General features: G+C 41.5%; 1 protein-coding gene across 1 annotated transcript in view; it reads right to left on the bottom strand.

The window, feature by feature from the left end:
• Positions 1 to 5,607: 5,607 nt before the first annotated feature.
• LOC105494976 (ATP synthase mitochondrial F1 complex assembly factor 1) overlaps positions 5,608 to 21,308 on the bottom strand; it is a 34,273-nt gene continuing 18,572 nt past the window's right edge. Inside the window, exons 7-9 of the mRNA XM_011764078.3 lie at positions 17,588 to 17,683; positions 15,618 to 15,725; positions 5,608 to 8,481 (exon numbers count right to left, since the gene is read on the bottom strand). Of these exons, the coding sequence (XP_011762380.1) occupies positions 8,287 to 8,481; positions 15,618 to 15,725; positions 17,588 to 17,683 (399 nt within the window). The 3' untranslated portion in view covers positions 5,608 to 8,286. The remainder of the gene's footprint in view (positions 8,482 to 15,617; positions 15,726 to 17,587; positions 17,684 to 21,308) is intronic.

The raw sequence follows: 21,308 nt of genomic DNA, 5'->3' as shown, positions 1-21,308 counted from the left end.
CTCACTTTGTTGACCAGGCTGGAGTGCAATAGCGTGATCTTGGCTCACTGCAACCTCCCCTCCCGGGTTCAAGCAGTTTTTTTCCTGCCTCAGCCTCCTGAGTAGCTGGGATTACAGGCTCCTGTCACCATGCCTGGCTAATTTTTGTATTTTTAGTAGAGATGGGGTTTCACCATGTCGGCCAGGCTGGTCTCGAACTCCTGACTTCAGGTGATCCGCCCACCTCGTGCTAGGATTACAGGCATGAGCCACCACACTTAGCCTGTAAGGTCTTTTTTGTTTTTTTGGAGACTGAGCCTTGCTCTGTCCCCCAGGTTGGAGTGCAGTGGTGCAATCTTGGCTCACTGCAAACTCCGCCTCCCGGGTTCACACCATTCTCCTGCCTCAGCCTCCTGAATAGCTGGGACTACAGGTGCCCGCCACCATGCCTGGCTAATTTTTTGTATTTTTAGTAGAGATGGGGCTTCACCATGTTAGCCAGGATGGTCTCGATCTCCTGACCTCGTGATCCGCCCGCCTCAGCCTCCCAAAGTGCTGGGATTACAGGCGTGAGCCACCGCGCCCAACCAGGTCTTTTTTAATGTTAAGGTTTGGCAAGGCAAGACAAGAATTTGAAAGTGACAGCCTGGTACTTAATTGTTTTGCTCCAAAAGTTTGTTCATCATCATCTCTCAGTTCTTTCTGCTTACAAACCCTGGACCTGACTGCCTTCTCTGTTCGCCCCTTGGCTTGGTTTTCCACATGTAGCCTCTGCAATAAGAGCAAGCAAAATGACCACTGTCTTGGGCTGGGACATAACCACAATGTGTTTGTCAGAGCTGGATCTCACTTTGCAAGCAATATTTGTAGACTTGGGTGGTCTGAGTTTAGTGGTCACTCAAACGGAGTTTATTCAGCATCCACAGAGTATCTTATCCCTCTCTACCAGGTCTCGTGTTGGACACTTGGAATATAATGTCCAGTAAGATATGATCCCAGTCTCCAAGGGCTATTCAGTCTGGTGGGGAAGCCAGGCTTGCAGGGGGGCCATGTGGAAGGGAATAGGTCTCAGGGAAGGCTTCTCATAGAGATACTACGGTGAAGCTTTGAATTAACTTAAGGAGGAATAGGTATTTGAAGCAGGCAAATGTATTTGAAAAGAGCAGAACAGAGGTAGGAAGAGCACAATGTGTTTAGGGAACTGCAAGTCATCCAGAATGGCTGGAGCCAAAGGAGTGGGTAGGAGAGGCACAAAATGAGCCTGGAGAAGACACCACGCACTGGATCCTGAAGCTCCTGTGAGCTGATCTAAAAGGACTTTGTCCTGAAAGCTCTGGGGAACCTGTCACGATTCATAAGTGGTTTGAACTAATTTTTCTTGTAGATATTCCAGTTCCTAAAGCCTGAAGACCTCAGAAGTAGCCCTGTTCAAGTGAATGTGAAGAATGAGCCAGCTCAGTGGACATTACAAATGATCCTATTAAGTGTGGAGCATGGGCAGTCATCTATTCCTGGGTTGGCTCCTGATGCAGACAGCAACCTTGAAGTCATCTCTTCCCTTTCTGTGCTCCAGCTCTCCCTTTTAGCAGAACAAGGATAAAGATGTTGTTATCAATCTGTCACATCAGAAGAATTGACAAGACCAAAGTTCTCCAAAAGAAGTCCTCCCTAGTTAGAACATGATGTCTTGCAAAATTGTCTGGAGGAATCAGAGGTACATAATGCATGCATTTTGTTCTTTAGTTACCAGCAAGAAAATTGGAAGACATGTTTCTCAGGGCTGGTTCCAGAGCCAACCATGACTTATTTTTTTTTTTTTTTTGAGAAAGGGGCTCACTCTGTCACCCAGGCTGAAGTGCAGTGGCACAGTCTGGGCTCACTGCAACCTCTACCTCCCAGGTTCAAGTGATTCTTGTACCTCAGCCTGAGTAGCTGGGATTACAGGTGTGTGCCACCATGCCCAGCTAATTTTTGTATTTTTAGTAGAGACGGGGTTTCGTTACGTTGACCAGGCTGGTCTCTAACTCCTGGTCTCAAGCGATCCGCCCACCTTGGCCTCCCAAAGTGTTGGGATTACAGGTATAAGCCACTGCGCCTGGCTGGTTGCTTTCTTTTCTGAGCTGGAGTTGGGGCAGAAGGGTACAAGGAGAGAGCAGCACATGTCACCGACCAGCAGGTTCCTGCCAACCTCATAGGGTTGGTAGGATTGAGATAAGCCATGTAAGGACTTAGCACAGTGCCTGGTATACGGTCAGCCCTTAGTAAATGCTACTGGTTATTGTGTTTTGTTTTTGGTTTTTTTTAGTGGTTACTGTTAATGTGTATACAGTCAAGCATTGCTTAACAGTGGGGACTACACTGAGAAATGTATCATTAGGTGATTTGGTTGTTGTGCGAACATCATAGGATGTATTTACACAAACCTAGATGGTATATAGCCTATTGCTCCTAGGCTGCAAACCTGTACAGAATATTACTGTGCTGAATACTGTGGGCAACTGTAATATAATGGTAAATACTTATCTATACATATCTAAACATAGAAAAGGTACAGTAAAAATACAGTATAAGATAAAAAATGATCCTGCTGTATAAGACATTTACAATGAATGGAGTCTGCAGGACTGGAAGTTGTTCTGGGTGAGTGAGTGAGTGAGTTTTGAGTGAATGTGAAGACTGAGGAGGACATTACTGTACACTACAGTAGGCTTTATAAACACTGTACACACATCTATAAAAATATTTTTCTTTCTTCAATAACCTTAGGTTACTATAACTTTTTAACTTTATAAACCTTTTAATTTTTAAAACTTTTTGACTATTTTATAATTACACTTAGCTTAAAACAAACACACTGCATAGCTATACGAAATATTTTCTATCTTTATTCTATAAGCTTTTTTCTATTAAAAAATTTTATTTTTCACTTTTTAAATGTTTTGGTTAAAAGCTAAGACAAAAACACGTACATTAGCCTAGGCCTACACAGGGTCAGGATCATCAGCATTACTGACTTCCATCTCTACAGCTTGTCCCACTGGAAGGTACCCAGGGGCAATAACACACATGGAGCTGTCCTCTCCTATAAGAACAAGGCCTTCTTCCGGAATAATTCCTGAGAGACCTGCCTGAGGCTGTTTTGCAATTGACTTAGTATTTTTTATATGTAGAAGGGGCACACTCTAAATGATAAAGTGTAGTAAATACATAAACCAGTAATAATCATTTACTACTATCAAGCATTATGTACTGTACATAATTTTATGCACTATACCTTTTTATTTTTTGAGATAGGGTCTTGCTCTGTTGTCCAGGCTGGAGTGTAGTAGTGTGATCCCAGCTCACTGTAGCCTCAACCTCCTGGGCTCAAGTGAACCTCCCACCTTAGCCTCCTGAGTAGCTGGGACTACAGGTGTGCACCACGATGCTCAGTTAATTTTAAATTTTTTTTTGTAGAAACGAGGTCTCGCTATGCTGTCCAGGCTGGTCTCGAACTTCTAAACTCAAGGGATCCACCTGCCTCAGCCTTCCATAGTGTTGGGATTACAGGTGTGAGCCACTGTACCCGGCCCCTATACACTATACTTTCATAGGACTTGAAGTACAGATTTACACCAGCATCACCACAAATACGTAATGCATTGTGCTATAACATTACTACAGCCATGATGTCACTAGGCAATAGGAATTTTTCAGCTCCATTATAATCTCATGGGACCGCAGTTGCATATGCAATCCAACTTGACCAAAACATTGTTATGTAGTACGTGACTGCAGCTTGGGAGGCCAGCACCGAACCCAGAGTACCTCTTGTCTCTTGCAAGAAACACATGGCCTTTGAGATTTTAACACTGTCTACCCATTATTCCCCATTAAGCCATAAGTGCCTCTTGGGTGGGTACCAGAGACTGGCAAGCTTTGCATCCTCCATAGCATGTGGGAGAGTTCCTTAAATCTCTTTGCCTCTTCTGAGATGGCATTGATCGATATGTCTTGTATTGTAATCATTCATGTCAGGTCATGCCGCTGAACTGTGGGCTCCTAAAGGGTAGATACTGAATCTTTGTATCTGTCCAGAAACAAGTTTTTTTTTTTTTTTGAGACGGAGTCTCGCTCTGCCGCCCAGGCTGGAGTGCAGTGGCCGGATCTCAGCTCACTGCAAGCTCCGCCTCCCGGGTTCACGCCATTCTCCTGCCTCAGTCTCCCGAGTAGTTGGGACTACAGGCGCCCGCCACCGCGCCCGGCTAGTTTTTTGTATTTTTTAGTAGAGACGGGGTTTCACCGTGTTAGCCAGGATGGTCTCGATCTCCTGACCTCGTGATCCGCCCGTCTCGGCCTCCCAAAGTGCTGGGATTACAGGCTTGAGCCACCGCGCCCGGCCACAGAAACAAGCATTCTTAGCTTGGCTCTGCTCCAGGGTGTTTAACACTTGCTGTTCTCTTACCTGGTTCTCTTTCCCCAGCTCATGTATCAGCTGCCACTGCTGCAGAGATGCCTCTCCTGACCATTAAGTCATTGCCTCCACTCCATAGTCTATAATATTATTTTTTAATTTTCATAACACTACCAGTAAGTGAAATAATTTTATTGGTTTACTTGTCTTCTTTACAAGAATATAAACTACATGAGAACAGGGGCCTTATTTGCCATGTTCATTGCTATATTATCCAGTTTCTAATAACAGTGCTTGGCAAACAGGTGCTCAGTAAGTGTGAATGAATGCTGACTCAATGCCAAATCAAATGACTAGGAAGTGGGCATTAGTACCTCTTCTCCAAGACTGAACAAAAGGTCAGTATGGAGAGTGCAAAACCAAATATGTGGCTCCAGCTTCCAAACTGGTTGGAGAAGAAAGAAGTACCAGTATGAACATCCAAGAACTAGACAAAGCAAACTATAATCAGGTGTTGGTGTGAGGCATTGAATCAGAGGCAAGAGAGAAACAGGCAGTGGCTAAAACAGAGCTTGAGAGCAGGAATCATACCTACTCATCTTTCTGTGTCCAGCACTTAACATAGTGGCTGCAGAATAGATGCTCTGGAGCAACTGTTAAGTTGTACTGTGTAATGGTCCAGCGAGGTAATGCCAGTGGATTGTGAGGTACAGAGACTGTGTATAACTTGGTATCTTGGTTTGCAAATATTCCTACTCAACAAATTCTCGATCTATGTGTACTAAGAGATTCTTTTAAATCTAGAGTATTTACATGTAGGTACATACACAAGACAATGTTTTGGTTGAAATCCATATTACCTATTTATTCAACAAAAAACTGAGTATCTTCTATGGTCCAGGCCATGTCCTTGGCACTGGGAACAGAGATAAATCCTGGCCCTCAAGGAGCTCACAGTCTAGTGGGGGAAAAAAGACACAAGAATAAATAAATATAATGTATTTGGAGTTTGCAAAGGGGGCCACTATGGGAGACAAAGAACAGAGGAACCTAAATATCCTATAATTAGCATCCACAGGAAAGAAAGACCTGACAATGTACATTTTTGTAAAGAATAAATAAGGCAATGGTTCTCAAAGTGTGGCTGGCTAATTACCTACATCAGAATCATCTGGAGCACATATTAACAAGTAGACTCCCAGTGCCTTCTGCACAGATTCTTGATTGTGTGTGTGTGTGTGTGTGTGTGTGTGTGTGTGTGTGTGTGTGTGTGTGTGGTGGGGGGTGTACGGTTGTGCCTGAGAATCTGCATTTTAAAAGCATTCTAGGTGATGCTACTGCATCTTAAAGTTTCAGAACTGATGAGATAAAGTTTGTTCTTTTAACTGGAATAAAGAATGATCTACACATCTGAAATGCTAACTTGTGTTAGTCTTTAATGAGGGGCAGGGGAAGTAGAGAAAAGGATGGTAGTTGCTATTTTCTACTGTAGTGAAGTCAGTTTATTTCTCACAATAATCCTACGAGAATAATATCTATGAGGTAGATATTATTATCCCTATTTTAGATGGAACCCCCCCCGAATTAGATAGTTTAAGCAATTTGTTCAACAGTAGAGAGCTAATGAATAATAACACTAACATATGAACCCAGATTCACTTAACTCTAAAGCCTGTCCACTTTCTATAACACCATGCTAGCACCAGGGGACAAATTTATTGATTAAATGGTACAATTTTCTTTGAGTTCTTTGCTAGATCTTTCTATGTAAATAAATATAAAGAACAGCTACATGGTACTTTAGTCAGGCCAACATAATTATCCATGGACACATCCTACTTGGCAGTTAGGGACTGAGGGCAAATCCAGGAGGAATGATTAAAACGAGTAGCCATTTCTTACTCCTTTTTCCATCATTTCCTCACCCGCTGGTGGAGGTGTAACAATGTATTATATATGGCTAATAACTGGGTCCATCTGGAAAGACAGGCAAACATAACTGGATACCCATAAAAACGACCCCATCTGATGTCAAAAATTCTTGGGACCCAAAACATTCAGAAGGTCAGAAGGCATTTAATGAAAATGGCAGGGCAGATAAGACTCAAGTTTCTCAAAAGATAAACTGCCAGGACCAGAAGCAGGTCCAGAATTTGCATTAGTTAACAGCTCAACCTTTAGAGAAATAGTGAAAGGATAGCAGCTTCCCCAGTTTAAAAAAAATACTGTCTCTCTCAATACAGAGACTCAAAGGTGCAACAAAATAGACACAGCTCAGAGAACAGTGGGAGGTCTATCCTATTTTAAGAGCTTAGGGACAGGCTCCACCTATAAAAATTCTTCTGGAAGGAAGAAAACACACAGACACAAGCTGCAAATACTGCTTAAATTCCCACTCATCACATTCAGTGTCATACAACCAGATCTTAGGCAGGAACAGCAGAGTGGAGCACGTTAGATCAATAAAAAAATGTCAGGCCAGGCACGGTGGCTCACACCTGTAATCCCAGCACTTTGGGAGAGCAAGGTGGTGGATCACTTGAGGCCAGGAGTTCGAGACCAGCCTGGCCAACATAGTGAAACCCTGTCTCTACAACAATACAAAAATAAGCCAGGTATGGTGGCATGCGCCTGTAATCCTAGCTCCCCAGGAGGCTGAGGCAGGAGAATTGCTAGAACCAGGGAGGTAGAGGTTGCAGCGAGCTGAGATTGTGCCACTGTACTCCAGCCTGGGCAAGACAGAGTGAGACTTCATCTCAGGAAACAAAGAAAGAGAAAGAAATGCCACAGTAAAGGCAGCTGACAACAATACTGGGGGCCTTGGGTTCAGAAGGCTGGTGTGTAACCACTGTCCTTTCCTATCACTGAGCTTGGAGCCACAACAGTGACATTACAAACAAAAGATGGGTTTCCAGCTCTGGAGAACAACTTTCTTATTTCTGGTATTCCAAGCAATTGTTCAGTCCCAAGATGAGTTTTGATAAAATCAGCCCATAGCCCTGATACTAAAGACAGTACATAACTTAGATTTCATTATTTTGTATAACAAACATTGTAAGCCAAACTTTAAAAAAAAAAATTATTGCTATATTTTCCCCACATCCATTCTGGGAACATTTACTTTCACCCACTTTTTTGTATCATGTTTAGAGTTGTTTTTAAAAAAATCATGCAAACCTGGATTAATCTTCTCCTTACGAAAGCATTTTATTTACACTGCACTGATTTATTCCTTCAAACACATAGCTTCTAACAGGTGGAGTTAGAGAAGCGGGTGCCACAAACTATGGTTTAACAGTATGCAGACCCTGTACCGTTTAACTAACTATACCTCAAATTTGCTGATACCCCAAGCCAGCTACACTAAAGGCATCACTGAGGGGCATCATCTAGATGAAGTCTTTATCCTGATGGGAATATCTGGTTATTCTACAGTTTAAACAGGATGTTTGGCTTATGCTTTTGTCCAGATGACCGGTGCATGGGAAGCATTAAAGCCCCTATCTAACTACAGCAGGTCTTCAACCTTACTATCCTGTCATGAGTTCATAAAAATGACAAACTCATCATTTAGGAGCTATGAGGTCAAAGTGGCCAGAATGCAACTGCGCTGTTACACTGTGCAAAACCAAGTCAACTGTCTTATAGGTCCTTGTCTGTCTCTTGTTATAACCTCGAACACTTAATAAAGGAAACCTCAAGTATGCTGAGATAATTATCAGAATGTTTAGGTACCTTCGTTCCTGAACATCAATTAATAGGGCTCATCTCCATGACTGCTTGCGATAAGCACACAGGGCAACTCATTACCAATTGCTCATTATAAATGCTGAGCTCTTGAGTTCCTGAGGAGGGGGTGGGCTCTAGACTATCGAGGGCTGAGTCTACTAGATGAAGGGCCAACCTGTACAGTTCTAAGTCTTATTTTGGTTCTGGGAACATTTCAGTTCTGCTCCAAGCCCGCTTTGCTCCAATTCAGCGATGACAGACATATATTTGAACTCATTTGGTCTGAGGTTAAAGGTCTCCACTAACCCGTAGGTCTCTTTCCGATCAGTAGCATAGAAGAGCTGAACTTGGTTGGCAATGCACTGTGCCTCAGCAACATTCTGTAAGGTAAAAAGAATAATGAGGTCTTTTCTTGCACAGGGTCACAAAGCTCTTGTCTGAGTTGTGTGGTGGGTGGGGGCCCTCGCCCAGGAGTCACCACTTCCAGAAAGCTTCCCTAACTTCTTGACGTCCCTAGTCTTGGCTAGGTGCCCCTTCTCTGTGTACCAAATCATCCTGTGCTTACCACTATCATAGTATTTATCACACTGTATTGTATTTTTCCTCTTCTTTTTTTGTCTATTTTCCCTAGTACAAATTCCTCAAAGACATAGACTGGTTTGTTTTATATCTCTGCAGAGTGACATCTGGTAAATGTTTACTGAATAAATTAATTAATGTGCATGTTCACATTATTTCTCTTCATCCAGTTCCTTAATAACTGTTAAATATATCTCAAGGGGGAAATAGAGAGCAATAGTTACCCAGCTCTAAGGACCAGTTTGTGAGTGAGAACTGAGTTCTTGACTAACCTGATATACACTTGAATAAAACCTGTTATGATACTACCTTGGTCAGAAAAGTACTCCCAGAGCCAGCTGTGATGGTTTTAAAATTTGCCCACAAATTTTATGATACTCCTCCCTTTGATGGAGCCTAATTTCCCTTTCCTTGAGTAAGGGCTATACTCAATGACTTCCCTCTAACAAGTAGACTATGACAAAATGGTTGGGGGCATTGGTGTGAGCCTGTAGTCCAAGCTACTTAGGAGGCTGAGGTAGGAGGATTGCTTGAGCCTGTCTGGGTAATGTAGTGAGTCCCTCTCTCTTAAAAAAAAAAAGAAAGGACTTTGAAAAAATGAAAAATGATGGACAATGATTTCTGCTATCAAGCCATAAAGGTTGTAACTTCTCTCTTGCTAATTTTCTTGCTCTGGGAAAAGTCAGTTGCCATGTAGTGAGGACACTCAGGCAGCCCTATGGAGAAACATGATGAAAACATGAGGCCTCTGCCAAGAGCCATATGAGTGGGGCTGGATGTGGATGCTCAAGCCCAATCAGCCTTCAGATGACTGTACCCCTAGATAACATCTTGACAGCAACCTTGTGAGACTCTGAGCCAGAACCACTCAGCTAAGCTGCTACTCTAGAAACTGTGAGGTAATAAATGTTTCTTGTTTTAAGCCACTAGGTTTTGTAGTAATTTGTTATGCAGCCATTTATAACTAATACATCAGCAAAGGCTCAGGGAAGAGAATGGGCCACCTTCTTTAAAGCTCAGTAGCAGAGAAATGGTGAGCAGGCCACTCTACATGACAGAGGCAGAGAAATTAGCCAGATGTGGTGGCATGAGCCTGTAGTCCTAGCTACTCGGGAGGCTGAGGCAGGAAGATCGCTTGAGCCCAGGAGTTGGAGGCCGCACTGAGCTATGGTCATGCCAGTACACTCTAGCCTGGGTAACAGAGCAAGACTCTATCTCTAAAACAAAATTAAATAAAAATAAAAATTAAAAAATGACAGAGATGGGGGTTAGAACATAGGCTACACTCTCAAACTTTGCAAATGAGTCACCTCAGACATCTCTTACTTTTGCTATACATTCTGCAGTTCTAGTTGGCCAGAGGTACTTGTCCATTATCACCGTGTTCATATGGCCAAAATTAAACCTCAAAAGGTCATGGAAAATCCCCACTAAAAACTTACTGCCAAAAGTATGCTATGTCTAGCTAGAGAATGATGAAGACGGGTTTATAAATAACATAGGCTGTGCCCCACCTCTGTTCCCTCTGTGGGACTTTCAGGACATTTTTCATGAGCAGGCACTAATCTCTGAGACTGCATCTTCAATCAAAAATCTTTTCCCAAAAAGCTGGCTACTTCAAATTAATAGAATTTTAGAGCTAGAAGGGACCTCAGAGATCACCCAGTTCTCATTTAATAGGCTAGGAAACCAAGGCGGATGAAGTTCAGGGATGGGCTCAAGGTCAAGTGGCCAGCCAAGGTCACAGCCAGGACTAGACCTCTAGACTCCCTGGTTGGTATTCCCCCCAATTCATCCTGCTGTTTCTGGTACGGCAAGATAATTAAGATTGATTAAGGCCAATAAATACTTCATCTATTTTACCTTTCTTAAATTCACACATGCCTCAAGAGCAAATTATTTCTAAAGCAAGTGCACTGCTATAATCTGAGGATACCACCACTCTCTCAGTCCCTGGGCTACAGGGCCTCTGACATCAACTTTTATCTGAAGCTTGGGGTGGTGAAGGCAGGAGTAAGTTCAGCTGTGTTCACCTAGAACACTGGTGTTCAAACTATTCTGTAGAGTCCTTGGGGCTCTGTGGAGGTGCCTCAGGTCCCTTCACCTCTGTTTTAGCTGTCATATCCTGGGGTTTTACATAGTAAGATTTTGTTTGGATAAAGGGGTCTTCCTACTACTTTAAAAAGAAGTTTGGGCTGAGCGTGGTGGCTCACGCCTATAATCCCAGCACTTTGGGAGGCCAAGGCAGGCGGATCACGAGGTCAGGAGATTGAGACCATCTTGGCTAACATGGTGAAACCCTGTCTCTACGAAAAATACAGAAACAAAATTAGCCGGGCGTGGTGGTGGGCACCTGTAGTCCCAGCTACTCGGGAGGCTGAGGCAGCAGGAACCCAGGAGGCGGAGCTTGCAGTGAGCTGAGATCTAGCCACTGCACTCCAGCCTGGATGAAAGAAAAAAAAAAAGAAGTTTGAAGACCACTAGTACAGTGAGTAGGAAAGTAAGACACAGGGAGAGATGTCTATCTCTCATGGAGGGTTATAGAAAGGCAACCCCCACCAGCCCTTATTCTCCCCCTGCCTTTTATTCTCTTGGCTCTCAACATGAAGCAACAGTCTCCTCCTTTTCCAAGACCCAATAAGATAAATATACTAACTCCCTGTGCTGCTCAATAAAGAGGTATTTTAACAAACTTGATTCCTCCCTTTCAATTTTCAAATCTACAATCAACACACCAAGTCCTGCCTATTTTATTCCCTACATATTCCTGGGGTCATTCTCTTTCCTCCGTCTCTACTACCACTGCTGTAGTTCAAGTTTTCACCACTTCTTGTGCAGACTATTGCAACTGACTTCTAAATTATCATACTGACTAGACTTGAACTACAGAATGTTTAGGAAGCAAATAATTAAGGTTAATAATTAATAGGCTAGGTCTTAAAATCCAACTCTTTATGGGTTCTTTTCTGTTCAAACCCTTTAATGACTCTTTTCATGCACTCAGGGTAAAGCCAAATTTCTAAACGCAAACCACCAAACCTTATATACAGACACATACATACACACACAAGTGATACCAAACTCTTTACAATACTCCAAGTCATTTTATGTCTCTTAGTGTTTCCTTATGCTATTCCCTCTGTCTGAAACATTTCTCTCCTTCTTTATCAGGCTAAACTCCTGCTATTTGAAGGTTCAGTCCGGTGTCATCCCCAGGAAATATTACTCCCTTTGGCCCAGGGATACTGCCCCACTCTCTATCCCTAGAACCTTCTGCATGTCTATCCTAGCACTTACTGCATTTCAATGAAATCATCCATTGACATAGATGTGGAGCCAAATAAAGCTAGATTTTTAAATATTCCATTAGTTTTTAGCATTAAAGTTAGTTAGTTTGGAAGAAATCTCTAGTCTCCATGTATGTCGATTCATTTGACATTAACGCTTTACCACAGTTGGAAATACTATGCCTAAAGTGCACAGTTCATGTGTGAGTATACAGGGGATCATATATTCATGTTATACTTCTAAGTTTCTCTAAGTCATGTACAACAAGTTCTAACATGTCTAGTTCTATACTACATTGGAACCTCACAGTCAAGCTGATTTATACAAGGCAAATATGTATTGTCTTATATGCTGTCAAATGTTAAAAGGCCAGGAAGCAAATTTTAACAATTGCAGCAGTTTGAGACCACCAGAGTGAGGTGGTAAAAATGGCAAACAGCAGAATGGGCCTCCTCTGACCTCTAGGATCCACTTTTAATATGATTAGATGCTGTGCTCTGCCGAAGACCAAAAAATATAGTACAATCTCTATATTGTCACTCACTCGCATGGTCAAATTATGTCCTATCTTTCCAGCTCACTTCCAACTGCCACAACCCATTAGGACTCATAATTCTTACTGTCTCTAACCTCCCTTATATTTTCACTTTCCTCATTATCCAGCTTCCATTCCATGGTCAATAATCATTTCTTTGCATTCACCTTTAACTTCCTTCAGACCATAGATAATACGTAAATAAATGAACATGGCTGTGTTCTAATAAAACTTGAAATACTATTTTTCTTTAATAATAGCTTTTATTATTAAACAATTTCTGTATTTCTTTAAGAATAAAGAGATTTTGGCCCAGCGTGGTGGCTTACGCCTGTAATCCCAGCACTTCTGAAGGCTGAGGTGGGTGGATTACCTGAGGTCAGGAGTTCGAGACCAGCTTGGCCAACATGGTGAAACCCTGTCTCTACTAAAAATACAAAAATTAGCCAGGCGTGGTGGCACACGCCTGTAATCTCAGCTACTCAGGAGGCTGAGGCAGGAAAACTGCTTGAGCCTGGGAGGTGGAGGTTGCAGTGAGCCGAGATTGTGCCACTGCACTCCAGCCTGGTCAAAAAAAAAAAAAAAAAAGGTTTTCCCCCTAATCATTTAAAGAGGCAGAAAACACTCTTAACTTGTGGGCGTTATAACAACAAGCAGTGGGCTGGATTTGGCCCATAGGCTGTATAGTTTGCTGACGCTTGTCCTAGACAACAATTTTGTACTTCCTTTTTTTGACTCAAATGTCCAACACTTTTCCAACCTTGCTTTCAACTGATAACTTTTCTTTCTTCTCACTGAGCAATCTGCAGGAAACTCATACCACTACCTCTATCCATCTAATTATATCAGTGTCCTTACACTCTGGCTTCTCTCCTGCTATCTTATTCCTGGTAAAGATCAACCCCTCATTACCAGACTTGCCCACTCAAAAATATCACTTCTCCCTGCTTTCTCCTGTATCATCAACATTTCCCTCTCTACTGGATCTGTCTTTTTTTTTTTTTTTGAGACAGGGTCTGGGTCTGTCGCTCAGGCTGGAGTGCAATGGTGCAATCTCGGCTCACTGCAACCTTTCCTGCTGGGGCGTAAATGATCCTACTACTTCAGCCTTCCGAGCAGCTGAGATTACAAGTGCATGCCACCATGCCTGGCTCATTTTTGTATTTTTTGTAGACACAGGGCTTCATCATGTTGGCCAGACTGGTCTCAAACTCCTGAGCTCAAGTGATCCACCCACCTTGGCCTCTCAAAATGCTGGGATTACAAGCATGAGCCACTGTGCCCAGCCTCAACTGGACCTTTCCCATCAGCATACAAATATGTTATCTTTCTCATATGTGAAACAAAAGATACTCTTGGGTGCACTTCTCCACCTCCAGCTAATACCCCATTCTCTCCTTCCCTTTATAGAAATGCCCCTTGAGTTTCTATGCTGATTCTTCAGTTTGTCTATCTTCTCTTAAATCTACTCCAATCACACTTTTATGAAACTGCTCTTATAAGGCCCCCAGTGACTTCCGTGTTTGTGAAATCAGTAAATTCTCAGTCCTCATCTCATTTGCCCTAATAAACAAGGGAGATTTGGTGAGTTGAGCAGTCCCTATTCCTTGAAACATTCACTTTTATCTTCCAGGGCATTCTACCATCTTAATTTTCCTTCTACCTCACGGCCATTCCTTCTTAATCTTTGCTGATGCTTCTTCACCTCTCCAGGGATGGAGACCCTTCTCTCAGTTCTTAGATCTCTTCTCTTCTCTATTTTTACTTACATCCTTGGTTGATTTCATTCAGTCCCATGGTTTTAAGTACAATCTGTATGCTGACAACTCCCATATTTACATCTCCAGCCTGGACCTCTCCCATGAAGTCCAGGCTCATATATCTAATTGTCTACTACTTGGGTACTAATAGGCATCTCAGATTTAACACATCCAAAAGTGAGCTCCTGATTTTCCTGTCAAGCCTATTCCTCCTGCAATCTTACCTATCTCAGTTAATGGCAATTCCATATTCTCAGGCAGAATTGTGGCTAACTTTCAGTTGAATGTGATGAATGGAAGGGTTAACATGGAAGGAAGAATGGGAGAGATGGAACTGAATAGCTTCAAGAATAACAGGGAAGTAGAAGCCTCATTGTGTCCTAGTTTTGTGGGTCACTGCTACTGTGAGATATCAGCTGAGTGATATCACTTCTTTCTCCCTATGCAGCTGGTAAGAGAAAGAGAAAAAATAAGTGGGTGCTGTAATGAAGACTGTTAGGGGAAAGTGTCCACTGTTTGGGGACATTCTGAACTTAACCTCTGCCAGATAAATGTGGCTGAAATGAGCAAGGACTAGATAAACAATATACAGTAATCACAACACTGCTCCTGGCACCTGGATGTGCAGAGAGAACACAATGGGCACCATCAGCTATGAGCATATGGTCAATGCTCTATCTCAGTGATTCTCATCTAGGAATGGGAAAAGGAGGAAAGAAAAACACTATAAATGATGAATGTTGTACAAATGAACAGTATGAAGGAAGATAAAATATTGAGAGCTATCCCAGGCTTCCATACAACTCTTCCCTATAATTAAGAAGCCGTAATTTACTTGTCTACAATCCCTTATCTGAAACCTTTAGGGCCTGATGTGTCTTAGATTCAGAATTATTGAATTTTAGAAAGATAATAGGTATAGATACTGTATAACTGTATATTATGTGACTCCCCATATTCAAACACATGAATATTTCCCTAGTAAAATGCATAATACACCACACCAAGTGGGATTAGTTATATAAGTAGTTTCACATCAGTTTAAAGATTCAGTTACCAAATGAGTTCAAGTTTTGTGATCAGATGAGAACAAAAACATTTTGTGATCAAATGAGAACAAAAACATTTTGTTCTCAGAGCCCATGGGTTTCAGAATTGTGAATAAATGATTGAGGATCTGTACTAACTTCAGATTGGAAGATCTTGAGCAAGACAACTTTACTGTCAACTTTAAAATAAGTAAGAAACAATGTATATGTAGCTCTCTGAAATTCTCTCTCACCAGCTTTGGCAGAATAGTAATACCTTCAGTGCCACGAGGTAAATCCAAAGAGTTTTACAAATTAATTCTTACCAGAAATGTGGAATCCATTTCTGCAGTCATCAGCACTATGCCCTTTTCTTCCTTAAGTTCAGGATAGTGATATAAAATCAGCTGACTGGCTGCAGCTTCCCCTCGGGTCTGCAAGGTGGAACACTTATCAAGGCACAATAAGGTACCATCACAACAAACTGCAATTTCAAAGCAATAGACAGTCTAGAGGAAATTCTGGCTCTTAACAGCCCCTTGGGTGGCTAGTGAGTTGGAGGACTGGTATGTGGTGGTAAGGTCAGCCTGCAAAGGCACAGTGAAACTGACAGTTTGCACAGTGTTATTTGTGTCTTCAACTGGAAAAGCTTTGGCTTTTTTCCCAGAAAATGTTTACAGTAGGCAGTGAATCTGTCATTGTGACCATACATTTAAAAACAAAATGGCACAAGCAGCTACCAAATCAAGTTCTAAAGAAAGCAATGTGCTTGTGTAATTGCCACTTTTATGGACTAGTGCATTTCACAGCTGAAATCTACTCCCTTGGCTGGCTCTGAAGACTGAGCTCTTTTAAGCTGTAGCAGTAGCTGGAGAGTTTGCACATGAGCCAGATTTGTAATGTGCAGTTCTAAAATATAATCTGGGTTGGGGGGTGAAGGGGAGAAGGATGGAAACACCATAATTTTATGAAGAATGATCAGGGCAGTAGTGGTTATTAAATCTCAAGTCTAGACTAGGTAGAGAGGATGGGTTCAAAGCTAAAGCCCCTGTATAGCACAGGAGGAAACAATTACATTCAAAAGAAGATTCCTGGACTTTATCTCTAAAATTTCAGCGAATCTTTTTAATTATAAATATCTAACTATCACTAGGGTACTTGTAATAGTTCAGCATCTCATTTTTCTTGAACATACTTCTAATGTTACACTGATCATTTTGGTCGTCATCCTAATATTGTATTAATCACTTTTATTGTAATTATGTTTCTGGCTCTTTCTCCTATACCTGAATATTAGCTCCATGAAGGCAGGAACCTTGTCTCATAGATCTCCAAGTCTCAGCACAGTTCCCAACACAGTCGCATAATGATTAAGTTCACAGAGTTTGTAGTCAGATAACCTGGGCTCAAACCTGGCTCTATCACTTATTAGACAGTGTGAACTAACTTCTCTGAGGCCACTTTCTTCTATGTAATTAGAAATAATAACAGTAAGTATCTCATGGCGTATTTGTGAGGATTAAAGGACATACTGTATATAAAACATGTGGCACATAGTAAGTACATCAAATGTCGGTTATTAAAGTATGTGCTCAATAAAAGGTTGTTAGATGTATTACAAAATAGCAAAGTAAAAAGCTGCTCCTTCATTTTTGCATTCTTTACCCCAACTTCAAAGCAAATATAACTCATGCTTGTTTTTTGCCACATTTGGCTTCCAAATATAGAATACCAATCCTAGTTATGATTTAAAATATTGACTTTTATTTTAAAAGTTTTAAATGTTTTGAATCTAACATTTAAATATAATTAAAGTTAATATTGTTTTGTTGGAAATAAAACAAAGAAAAAAGGAAGAAAGCAAACAAAATAACATTTATTAAACAGAAACTATTCACTTAGCATGTTGGAAGGTGTTGACTTAGTTAATAAAACACATTTAAGACTTGGAGCTTTCCTCAAGGGGCTTCTAGCTTGGGTTGAAAATATAACCATCATAACTCAGGCATGTTTGTTAAATGAGGCACATGCAGTATGTGCAACTAGAGGTCTGGGGAAGAGACAAAAGAGAACCAGAAGTAGTCAGAGAAGGTGTTTTGGAGTCTTTTCCAATTTCCAGGTATTGAGGAGGGCCTAGAAAACTAGTCCACCACAAAAAGTATGACAATTCAAGTGTGCCACAATAATACATGCTTGGAGTAAGTAGATATTCTGTGTCCTTGAGCCTCAGCAAGGGTTTCTAGTCCCACCAAGGGATAGTCCTCTTTCCTCTAGAGGAAGGGCACAAGCCACCTACCTGAATATTTATAAGTGCAGTGAAGTGGAGTTCAGTACCTGTCCATTGTCCTACAAAGAACTCATAACCTTCCCTTCTTGGCAGAGCACACAGAAACTGAAAAACAGATATACAAGGAGGCGGATGAATAAATGAAATCATTTGCTCTATATCCAACTACCTATAACATTCATTCCATTTCCTCCATATTTAGTTTTTAAAACATTTTTAAATTTTTTTTTTTTTTTTTTTGAGACGGAGTCTCGCTCTGTCGCCCAGGCTGGAATGCAGTGGCCGGATCTTAGCTCACTGCAAGCTCCGCCTCCCGGGTTCACGCCATTCTCCTGCCTCAGCCTCCCGAGTAGCTGGGACTACAGGCGCCCGCCACCTCGCCCGGCTAGTTTTTTGTATTTTTTAGTAGAGATGGGGTTTCACCGTATTAGCCAGGATGGTCTCGATCTCCTGACCTCGTGATCCACCTGTCTCGGCCTCCCAAAGTGCTGGGATTACAGGCTTGAGCCACCGCGCCCGGCCTTAAATTTTTTTGAGACAGGTTCTTGCTCTGTTGTCCAGGCTGCAGTGCAGGCATGATCATAGCTCATTGCAGTCTTGACCTGCTGGGCTCAGGTGATCTTCCCACTCAGCCTCCCAAGTAGCTGGAACTACAGGTGTGCACCACTAAGCCTGACTACTTTTTTTTTTTTTTTTTTTTTGGGTAGAGATGGGGTTTTGCCATGTTGCCTAAGCTGGTCTTGAACTCCTGGGCGCAAGCAATCCGCCTCCCTCGGCCTCTCAAAGTGATGGGATTATAGGCGTGAGCCACTTGCTCCCAGCCTAAAACATTTTTTTTAAATTAAGAAATTCATATGAGGCAATAAACACTCATGTACTTATCAATCCACCTAAGACAGCATCAGAAATACAACTGAGGTTCCCTCTGCATTCCCTCTAATCCCATCCGAGTTAACATCTATCCTGCATTTGGTGTCTATCCTTCTTTTTCATATTTTAATACTTTAAATGTATATGTACATAACTGTAAGTAAGAAGTAGTAGTTTACAGGCTGGGCATGGTGGCTCACACCTATAATTCCGGCACTTTCCAAGGCCAAGGTGGGAGGATCACTTGAGCTCAGGAGTTTGAGGCCAACCTGGGCAATATAGTGAGACCCCGTCTCTACAAAAAAATAAAAAGATTGCCGGGTGTGGTGGCATGCGCCTGTTGTCCCAGCTACTCGGGAGGCTGAGGCAGGAGGACCGCTTGAGCCCAAGAGTTTGAGACCAGCCTGGGCAACATAGTGAGACCCTGTCTTTAGACATTTTTTTTTTAAAGTAGTAGTTTATATGTTTAAAAACTTAAATCTTATCAAAGTGTATGTATCCTTTTGTAACTCTTTTACTTCACATTATGCTTCTGAGATTTATCCATGTTGATATCTATAACTCTTAATTCATAAATATCTCACTGTTGTATGGAATTCTACTGTAGAAATTTATCACTATTTATCCTTCTTTTGATGGGTGTTTCAATTTCCAAACTTTCTAATGCTGCTGAATTAGCTCTTGTTCCAACTGCTGTAATTACTTCACATTCTATTAGGTGAGGTTGATATTGGAGCATGGCTCCAGACTAAACACCGAAAAATAAGTTTTACACTCAAGATGTTTAGAATTGGGGATGAGTAGCAGAGAAAAGAATGGTGCCAGAACAAAACAAAAGTAGAAAGCAGCCCAATACACATTAGTCACAAATTATCTTCTTATTGCCAACCACTCAGGCTCCAATTTTTATTATTAGATGAGATAAACTTAGTGCCTACCTGACAGATGATCCCTTGCTAGGGAAAATACTTTTTTAGAGCTTTATTGAGGTACACTTGAAATACAACAAATTGCACATATTTAAAGTATACATTTGATGAATTTGACATATGTGTATTGTGAAACCATAATCAAAATCAACATAATGAACATAGTTATTACTTCCAAGTTTTCTTTGCCCTTTGTAGTTCATACTTCCCTGTCCCTCACTGTCCCTAAGCAACCACTGATTTGCTTTCTGCCACTATGGGTTAGTGTGCATTTGTAGAATTTTGTAAAAATGGAACCACAGAATAAGTACTTTTTTGATTTGGTTACTTTCACTAAGCATGATTGTTTCATGATCTATCCATGTGTGGGAACAAGAGTGACTTTATTTTAAATGCTAGTCCAACATGTGACTTCTGATTAACCCCAAGTCCAGGAATGCCTCCCAAATGTCTAGCTGATGTATTACTCTTTATGTAGAAACATCTATTCACTGTAAGTTTCTTCCAAAACAATCCTTGATGCTGTTGCAGAAATCACAGACGGTGATGACTGTATCCACCTACATGTTCCTTCCAGAGCATGTATACTTTCCCCAAGATATAAGATATATTGGGTCTGTCTGGTTGTGGCGTGGAGATCTACCTGTCTTGCAGCCACTCAATACCACACTTCTGTCTGTAAGTTCCCCCAGTAAATCAACCTGTACCCACAAATTGGATTTGTCTGCCTCCTTCTTTGGTTTCTCAGCTCCTTCAGCATTTGGGGGTCGTTTCGCACATATGGCCCCTTTGCAAAACACCATGTTGTTGAATGTATCAATAGTTCATTCCTTTTTACTGCTGAATATTATTCCATTGTGTATGTATACACACACACACACACACATATGCACACATTCTCTCTTTCCACAATTCCTGTGCACTAGTGACAGACATTTGAATTGTTTCTAGCATTGGTTGTTACAAATAAAGCTGCTTGAACATTTGTGCACAAGTCATTCTATGGACATATTCTTTGAGTTCTCGGGAAAATATCTAGAAATGGAATGGCTAGTTAGTATGGCAGGTGTATGCTTAATTTTTAAAGAAACCACCAAACTATTTTCTAAAGTGGTTGTACCATTTTGCAATATGACCAGCAGTATAGGAGAGTTCCAGGTGTGCCACATTCTTACCAACACTTGGTATGATCAGTTTTTGAAATTTTAGTCATTCTAATGGTATCTCACTGTGGTTGTAATTTGGATTCCCATTATGACTAATGCTGTGAAGTATATTTTCAGGTGCTTATCTGCCATTGTTTGATAAAATGTTCAAATCTTTTGTCCATTTGTCTGTCCTCTTATTATTCAGTTATAAGAGTTTCTGATATAACTTGAGCTGCTTATGCTTTTTGGCTATTGTGACTAATGTTGCTATGAATGTAGAAGCTATTTGGGTATGCAAATAGAATGCTTTAATTTTGATGAAATCTAATTTATTTATTATTATTTTTTTGAGACAGAGTCTCACTCTGTCACCCAGCCTGGAGTGCAGTGGTGTGACCTTGGCTCACTGCAGTCTCTACCTCCCAGGTTCAAGCGATTCTCATGCCTCAGCTTCTGGAGTAGCTGAGATTACAGGCACACACCACCATGCCTAGCTAATTTTTGTATTTTTAGTAGAGATGGGGTTTCACCATATTGGTCAGGCTGGTCTTGAACTCCTGACCTCAACTGATGCACCCACCTTGGCCTCCCAAAGTGCCGGGGTTACAAGGGTGAGCCACCACACCTGGCCTATTTTTATTGTTTTGAGACATGGTCTTGCTCTGTCGTCCAGTCTGGGCTCACTATAACCTCCACCTCCAGGGCTCAAGTGATCCTTCCACCTCAGCCTCTTGAGCAGCTGGGATGACAGGTGCTTGAAAATTTTTTTTTGTAGAGACAAAG

Source organism: Macaca nemestrina, chromosome 1, assembly GCF_043159975.1.
Source record: "Macaca nemestrina isolate mMacNem1 chromosome 1, mMacNem.hap1, whole genome shotgun sequence".
Classification (NCBI taxonomy): domain Eukaryota; kingdom Metazoa; phylum Chordata; class Mammalia; order Primates; family Cercopithecidae; genus Macaca; species Macaca nemestrina.
This window is presented reverse-complemented; position numbering and strand designations above follow the sequence as displayed.